At 41.0% G+C, this 9284-nt stretch overlaps 1 protein-coding gene across 1 annotated transcript; it reads right to left on the bottom strand.

The window, feature by feature from the left end:
* Position 1: 1 nt before the first annotated feature.
* LOC119903566 (lanosterol synthase-like) lies at positions 2–8533 on the bottom strand (the record flags this gene model as incomplete). The annotated part of the gene is made up of 10 exons (XM_038719817.1): positions 8379–8533; positions 6764–6932; positions 6341–6479; positions 5815–5923; positions 5256–5377; positions 4854–4950; positions 2462–2597; positions 997–1105; positions 176–294; positions 2–19 (listed from the first exon to the last, which is right to left on the bottom strand). Coding segments are annotated over exons 1-10 (1131 nt in total), but the record flags the coding sequence as incomplete, so codon positions are not given.
* Between the last annotated feature and the right edge of the window lie 751 nt (positions 8534–9284).

The raw sequence follows: 9284 nt of genomic DNA, 5'->3' as shown, positions 1-9284 counted from the left end.
TGTTGATAGTCTTAGAGATCTGAGGAGAAATAGTACTTTGTGTGTACACCTTCTCTTTCTATTCCATGGTCAGATTAAATTGGATGATTTAAAACCTATGGAAATAAGTTGTAGCCAAACTCTGTTCATTCTCTGTCGTATTGATATCTGTGATTTTAGTCTCTGTATGTAGTACCGGTCCAATGCTGATACATTTAGTGAAGCAGTCATCAGCCAGGATGTGTTCATACAGTTCTTTGACAGCCCTTCCTCTCAGTGTGGTGCTGTGGTGGGCTTCGTACACATTCATCACCACTGCAGGGCGACAAAACAGAGTCACGAGGTTAGGGGAGTCATTCACAGAGATTGCATAAAAACATCCTGTAGCCCAAGATACGCTTAATGTTTTTATTTTATTTAGTATGTCTCACTTGAGTTCCTGTTGGTGAGCGCATTGCTTCATAACTATTTCAAAATTATAACTAGAGGTGTGACAATACACTTACAGCTTAAATGATGAGTCACGATATTGGGACAAGGCAAGATTTTAACACTATTTTTTAAGAATTCTTCAATGATGAAATATATGAACATTTTGAGCATTAAGTTAGTCAGCACACACGCAGGCATGATCTAGTCTTCCCTCCTCTCTAGTGTCTTTGTTTGGGGAAATATAATAAATACTGGACACTTAAATACCCTAATGTGCATGTGGCACCTTTTCACCTCAACAATAAATGAATTTATTTTAATTCAGTTAGAAACTCCTGCACTTTAACAGCTCCTGTGTTTCAGCAGCTTTTCTGTTTAAAACTTTCCGCACATTCAGAATCTCTCCCACATATCTGTGTTCTCTGACATGTCCAGAAAAACATTCCCATTTTTATTCTGTCACACCCCGAGTAATAACATGATAAAAAACATTTGTTGATATTGGTCGGTATGTGCTGCCCGTTTTACAGCAACATGCTTCTGTAGGTGGTAATTTATCACACAGCGTGCTGTGTGAATACTTACTGTAAGCGACATTGAGCAGTGTGCTGTGAGGCGTATACATGTCACATGCTGCCACGTTGTTCCTCTGATCAGGCCAGTTAATGGTTGCATAGTCCTGGACATAAAGCTCCTAGAATCCAAAGAACATGATACTTGGTTATGCAAAAGCATAAATATAGTTTGTGATTTGGTGTTCAGTCCAAGACTGTTGAAATAAAAGAAAAACTGCATTAGGTGCTCCCTCTACGTAGTTTAAAGGTGGTCTAAAAATTTTGAAATGGCTAATTTTGTCGCCATCACTTTTTGTAAGCATTTCTTAAAACTGTTCTGAAAAAGAGCTTGCAGCAAGAAATGTTAACTAACAAATGAAAATGTTCTGAGAAAGGCTTATTTGCACAATAAGAAAAATGCAATGCAATTTAAATATAGAAGAAACAAATGTCCAAAAAAAAGTAATTTAAGCTAAAAAAAAAACCAAGCTGCTGATTACTGCATTATATTCTGTAATATTTTAATATTTATTAATAGTCACCTGCCAGCTGAATTTCTCTTTATAAAATAAAGACATTTCCACCATGAATTGGAGCAGAAAATGTCTCCAGAATGCAGGAAATTAAGTGTTTAATGCTCAAAATCTTCTTATTTCTACAAAATCTCCTCATCTTGTTTTTGACCATCGTCAAGTCTTGTGACACACTTGTGTCATCATGCCCCTAAGCTGAGCCTTTAGTCCCACCACTTTTCAACTCAAAGTGACACCCTTGGATCACACAAAAGAAAGATTCCACTCCTGAATAAATGAGTGGAGAAATATAATGAATGCAGATGCTTCCATACAGGACACAGAATCACTGAATGGTTTGATAAAAAAGTACTGTAATTTTTAATAAATACCTTTTTAAAACCTAAACAATGCTTTGTTAATTACCAAGGCAGCACATTTTTCCAGTAGAAAACTTTACAGTTGTAGTGTTAACTCAAGAAATCTTATGACTGAACAAAGATGTTCTTGCCCTTTAACTCTGTCAGCATCCGACAGAAAAATTATTATTAAATAAATGAAATCAACAGAAAAGTAATTGGCAACAATTTTACTAATCAATTCAACATTTAAGTCATTTGATGTGGAATTGAATGCCAATCATTTGCTGGTTTAGCTTCTGCTTTTCTCTTATTTGAAACCCATCTTTGGGTAATCTCCAGACATCCCTTGGACTCTAAAAACCTGTGAGGCATTCTTACTTTTTCTCTGACATGTCATAGTCTTAAAAGTCAATCAACTGATAAGAAATATCGGTGACAGATTTACTGAAATTAATGATAAGTGAAAATAATTGTTAGGTGGAGCTCTGAACTTTAATTATGTCTTAATATTAGAACATATGATATGTTCTAATCACAGCAAACAACAAGACAGGAACGTACTTCCCACTACCAAACTAACTGCCAAACTTCAAAGCTTATCACGCCTATTGTGTTCCAGCACCTGTCTGAGGCTGAGAACCAGGGAGTCTTCCTCTGCAGCCAGTCTGACAGCGTAACAATAACTCATGGGGAGGTAGACCTGGCGGCAGTGGCACCACAGGGTAGAGGGGTGGGCTGGCATCCAAGTGGGGAACAGCCTGGAACAAACAAAAAAACATCCATCAACCCCCAAATTCACACAGAGAAAAACACATTTCCTGTCCTGTTTGCCCTGTGGCAAAGACAGATGCTCCGTGATACCAGTTGACATAACATAAACAACAGTGATTCAGTCTGTTCTCACTTCAGGACAGGGCCGTATCCAGGGTTTAAAATTAGTGAGGTCCGGATTTTCATTTAAAAAAAAAATTGGTAATAGGTAATTATGGTAATATGTGGGCATGTGTGAGCGCAGTGAAGGCTTAAAACGCGCAGTGGACAAAGCACTGTTTGGTGCTCACACTACAGACATGGTCTTTCTCCCCACTGCTTGGCTCACTGAAATTGCATAAAATAAGAGACGCAGACACACAAGCTCAGGTAGTGCAAAATCTGGATATACTAATCTTCACAACATGCATTAGGCTAAATGAATCTCATATTTACCCCACCTCTACTGGCCCTTGTAGCTTTCCAGGTGGTTTCTTTTTTGTGTTGAATTGAAAAGTGTTTTCTTTGACGATGTATTTTAATGATTAGAGAGGCTGCTGTCGGCCATTTAAGCATTTCCATGCGCACAGTTAGGTCACAGCCAATACCGTGGGACATTTATGCAGCAAAAACAAAACCTGTAGTTAAAAATTTAACAGGGCAGGACAAAGGAAACAGAAGTCAACTTGCTGCCTGTGAAATGTTGAGATGCTCTTATGGAGCTCAGAATTTATCAAGAGGATGACTGCTTTACTCCAGGACAGTTTCACTGGATGAACCTGGACTGTGTGTGTGATAGTTTGTGGATGTGGAGAAGAACACAGCACATTAATTAACATTACATTCTGACTCTCTCTTACACTCTCTTATTGGGGAGACGCTTCATCCTATTTCACTCACCCTGAAATTCACAAAACGTACAGGCTAAAACTCGCCCGCAAGCCCGCAAACAGAGGAGCTCTGTTTCCCCAGGTCTGACACTGATGGGGAAACAGTTTTTCAACTTGAAAAGAGGGCTTGCTCTGGAATAATCAGCTGCACCTGCATGGTTCTAAAGCCTTCATTTAAGTTGATAGTGTTGATTGTGTTTTTTATTAATAGGCCTACATATAATTAAGGAGGTTCGGAGCTCGGTGACCTCATAGCATAACTTTTTTAAAGGTACTGTTCTAAACATTTGATGTCTGGTCTTAAAACTTTCTGCACTAGGCAGTGATACCATTTACAGTTCCAGCTGCAGCACCAGCAGTTTGCAAGGAAGATAGAAGTGGGCGGTTCTCATGAACAAGCTAAGATAGTGGATAGTGTGCACATCCAAGCATTGAGTTGAGTACAAGTGTAGGGAAAAAAAAAACATAGAATGAAAAAGCTGAGGAGGATGTTCAGTTGGGAGCTTTTTGTACACATGGATGTTTGTCTGATGAAGACACTGCTGGCTGAAACGTGCCTCCTGGGAGATTGCAGCTTGCAGTGTGCAGGCAACCTCTCATTTTCCTTGTCAGCATGAGCAGCAATAGCCACCATGGCAGAACAAACAAAGAATAGAGCGCCACCTACAGAAAGTTCATTGAGAGAAAGTGCAAGACAAAAGCGATCACAGTTTCATCCTAATATCATCATGAGGTACAAAAGTTAAAGTAATCCCACTGAGATCCTTAAGCTTTTTAGGTGTAACGTTACTTAAAGCATTGTTAAAGAAATATTGTGAGCCAGGTTGAGGTGTGATGAAAAAGTTTCAGAGACTGATGAAGACTTAACAAAGCATGGTTGACTGGGCCCGGCTGAGGAGATACAGTGCCAGCATGCAACATGTGAACACGTCAACAACAACAACAAATCTGAAGGATCAAATCTTTTGGTCCCTTTTATGTTTCTGTCTTCCCCTAGTGCCTGTAGGTTTCTCTATTAGGTCACCTTTCTGATGTTTAGACTTCGTCATATTAGAATCTATTCTATCCATGAGTTGTACTCTAATCCGTGGAGCCAGTGAGTTCTTGTAAACACTGATATCTGCCAGCCTGACGCCTGAGCTACTGCTTCTACCTTATCAGTCTAACTGTCGTCTCCCCAACAAGGACAATTACATGAGAGAAATAACTAGAGCTGGAAGGTCTTGTGGGGGTCAGCTAATGACTCTAGACCTGTCTTACCTTTCCCTGTTACATCAATTAAGCCCCCTGAGAATACTGTATAACAAGCATGACTGATGGGTAGAAGAGGACAAAATGGGATGTTGGGATGGGATGGAAGAACGTCCAACTTACCACATCTCTGGTAGCAGTGTGTTCATTCCCTCCCAACTGTAGACATTTAAAATGGCCAACCAGAATTTACCCCATGAGGGAATCCCCACAGCGCCGCCTATACAAACACAAAAAACACAGACAGCTATAGTATGAAGCCACAAATAACTGACATGTTTATTGCGATAAGCACTGACTATAGCTCACATCACCTTTTTAATTTACAAGAAATATGCCTTTACGAACACAAAGGGGTAACATATTCCCCATAAAAACTGTTTTCAGATTTGGACGTTTTGGGATGGCAGTGTGTTTGGATACCTGTGTGCTCTCAGTAAACAAAGATGATCAGTAATCAGCGCTATTTCTATCATATATATTACTGCGTGTGACTGACTGCAGATTTAATTTGTTCCTTCCCACCTTTGCTGTGCAGGTTATTCCTGGCTCGAACCACATCTGGATCATCAGGATCTACTCCCAGGATCCTTAATGAGGTGTAGCTCAGCGCTGTGCCAAAGACGGTAGACTTATCTTCAATATGTCTGACGAAAAACAAAATACATCCACTATGCTGCCACAATCAATATTCCAGACAGTCTTACCCTTTGAGTTTTAGGATGTCTCTCCTGTAATTATTTCAGTGGGGAAGAATGGACACGTCTACTAAGTACTACACCAGTCTTCCTGTAGTAGTAGATGCTTCTATCATTACATTACATCTGACTAAAAACACAGACCCTATCATTTCTGGAATATGATGATGACAAAATTATGCTTGTACAGCTGTCAGAGGTATGGACATTTTCCATGTTTGGAGGTTGCCTTTGCTGAAATGATACTTTGCAAACCGTACGTCTTGCCTGTTACAGTGACCTTACTCAGAAGTACTAAAGACATGAACTCCTCTTACAGTAGAAGCACATTAGTTATATGACATGCGTGGATATCAAAAGACAAAAAAAGTGTGCGGTTGACTTACAGACCCCAGCCTCCGTCTGGCAGCTGGACGGAGCGCAGGTACCTCACCATCTCTTTCTTCCAGGCCTCGGCCAGAGGGATCTTAGCCACATGGCATGTGATCAGGAGCCCTGAAGCACAGAAACGGACACCCATGCAGTGAGACACAGACGCACATGTGCCAACTGATCCCTTGTCTGTTTAGTGTAACAGCCCCGCATGCAAGTCCTCTTTTCACCATCATCTGTTTTCCCACACCACCTTTATCAATCAAATTTAGCAAACAGATGTAAATTATGGTTGAAGATGGCTGATACGCTGTTGAGCTTTCATTAAAAACTATGCACAAATCGAAAACAAAAATCCAACACCGCTTTTCAGCTGCTGCACTTAGCCAACTTTGCACACTGATCTCCACACGGTGACGAGAGGTGATTTCTTTTGCAAAATGTGGTCCATCGTTTCACCTGATGTCACCTGATTAGAGCAGAGTGCATTTACAGGTGTCAGATATATAAAAGACACAGACGGGAAGGATTTGGCTTTACCTGGGAGCAGGAAGAGGGGTCCGCCGTAGTCCCCTGCCCAGTGACCGTCCTCGGCCTGGAGGTGGCTGTAGAAGTGCATACCTTTCAGAGCTGCATCTACAGCTGTGTGGGCAGCTGGAGAGCCAGGCACAAACTTACTCTGTGGAGAGAATTGGTGATTAGAAATGAACACCAGACAAATGTTAGACATTTCAGGGGTTTACCAGCCACACAACTAAAAATATCTATTCTATCTATGTTTATATATAAGAATATATAAGACATATACAGGGCTACAACTAAAATCTTTCACTATTCACTTTATAGTCACTATACACTCCATTGTTTAGCATGTATTATACAGTCATCTCAAATGAACCCAGAGCGTGAATAAGCAACGATCACAAGCCAGGTGATTTTTTTGGCCATTTGAAGCAAACCTACCGTGTCCAAGCCTAGAGAATGGGCTTCCAGCATGGTCTGCTCCCTGTCTGGGCTGTCCTGATCTTCCACATAGCGCCAGGTCTGCCTGCCCTCGACATTCGTCAGCCTCCAGCGGCTCATGTCTGTGGCTGGCTCTGTCCTGTACGGCCCGCCTCGCCTCCGCAGGTGCCTGGCAGACACAGCAAGTTTTCCAATGTTAGATCATCTGATTATTCAGTATACTATTGGATTCTTGAACGTATCATATTTCGCAGTATACGTAGGCTACCATAAAATCTCACAAACTACTAACTAACCTCCATCATCATCCTGTGCACTGTGTCTGCTGTGTAAGCCTTCAGGTTTCTGAGACCTAAAGTAGGCATTCAACATCAAATCGACAAAGTCATCAAAGGCCCAGCCCAGGATGTACTTCCTGCGTCAGCTCAATTTGCCAAAGAAGCTGCTGATCCAGTTCTGATCAAAATACAAATATCGGGTCTGTCCTCTGCACATCCACCACAGTCTGGTTCGGATCGGCCACCAAACAAGACAGGAGCAGACTACAATGGACAATCAGGACTGCAGAGAAAATCACTGGCGCCATATGGCCCTCCATTCAGGACATATACATGTCCAGAGTCAGGAAACGAGCTGGAACCATCACTGCAGACCGTTACACCCTGGACACAACCTGTTCCAACTTTTCCCCACTGGTAGGTGCTATAAGGCCACTGTAGGCTTTGCCAGAAGAACCACAAGAACTGTTTCTTCTTATAAGGCCATTACTCTGAACAGTTAACATCAGTGGTATTTTTTATATTTTTAGATGACATACGTGGCTATTTTAACATACATATCAATGTGTTCACATGTATATATGCATATGCTGTACATATCCACCTACACCTACATATAAAAGCAACCTGTTACATTAATCATTTGATGTTTAGGCTATTCCAGCAATATCTGCACTCTGCACTATTGTATTCTTGTTTACAATATACAGAATCATTCTGCCTTGTATATACTTTTTATATGTTGTTGTTCATTGTTACTTATACATACAGACCCAGTTTTTATTTTTATTCATAGTATTTCACCAACTTGTATGTACATAATAGCTAATCCTGTTTGTTTACCTTTATTGTCCTTGTTTCTTAGTTGTATTTCTAAATACAGTGAGAGCTACAACAAAAAAAGTCAAGATCAAATTCCCTGTATGTGTAGCCTGTCCACAATAAGGCAGTTTCTGCTTCAGGTCTCCATGACAGTGGATTTCGTTTCAATAAAGGCATTTTGTTACAGGTTGTCCATCTCAAAGCTTTACCAGCTGAAAGTTCAGTCCCTCTCATGACCCAGCTGTCCCAAATTTGGACAGGCCCACATATTTCCCACCTGACATAATGTCCTTACACTGGTCTCTCATCCTGAGAAAGAGGCTTAAATAGTACCAATCACTACACTCATAAACGAGAAACCAGTTCTGACAGTGATAACATCACATCTGGCACAACTGTTTAAACTAACGTTACAGTTTAGTTCAGCCATTTTGACTCAAACTTTTTATCACCTCCCATCGCTTTAACCTCATTATTTCGGCGACACTTTCCGTTAAATAGAACAAAATACTCACGTTCCCTCAGTCATGTCTGTGATTGACAGAAAAGAGTTGAATCCTCCGCTGAACCATATGAACGAATTTCTTTTCAGATGCTCTGAAGGATCTGCCTCTTCTGCTTCATTCATGGGAAATGTAGTGTTTCTACTAAAGTCCAGCTCATTGTTCAGCACAATTCAGACTTCATTTCCCAGAGCACCTCGCCGTGCCGTCCGAGGAGTTCACTACATGGAGAGACATGAGCAGAGACTCGGCTGTCCAATCACCAACCGTTTGGGCGGAGAAGTGGGCGGGTCTACCATGGGGCCCTCCAATCAGATCGCTCCTAGGACAAACACAACACATGTGCTCACACATCGATTATGATGACCCCATGCAGGAGCCTGTTAACTACTGAATGAAAACTGGGCTAAGTGGTAAGTTTACTTTAAAATACTTTCATTCAATGTTTAACTTTCAGACGATTCTATAACTCAACAGTAAAATAAAACACACTGTTAAACACTAAACTACAATATTAAACCAAGAGTAAGAATCTTGATTTTCTTTTCCTATTGTACAAACCCAGACTGTAATATAAAAAAAACTAAACAAGACACACTCTGTTGCAATCAATCAATCTAAAAAGACAACAGGGTGAACTCAGTATGAGCTCAGCAAATAAAGCAAAGGAGTCTTTCGCTCCAAGCAGAACGTTTGTTTGTCCTTAGTGCACAGCTGCAGAATCATTTGTTAAAAAGAAGTTCATAAGTCATCAGCAATGCTCAGCAGACCACTCAGCTTCAGCCTGCAGGCCAGTTCTTCCTCTTGGCTCGCCAAAATCTGTCTCTCCTTTTCCTTCTGCCACCACTCCATAGATACAGGCGTCGTTGTAGGCCAGTCTGCTTTTGATCATCAGGTGCTGGCTCCTGGAGGGTCCAA

The sequence above is a fragment of the Micropterus salmoides genome, unplaced genomic scaffold (genome assembly GCF_014851395.1).
Source record: "Micropterus salmoides isolate LMB-PRFRI ecotype aquatic unplaced genomic scaffold, ASM1485139v1 Ms_hic_scaffold_15, whole genome shotgun sequence".
NCBI classification, from domain to species: Eukaryota; Metazoa; Chordata; class Actinopteri; order Centrarchiformes; family Centrarchidae; genus Micropterus; species Micropterus salmoides.
Note: the sequence above shows the minus strand (reverse complement) of the source record. Positions and strands in the feature narration are given on the sequence as shown.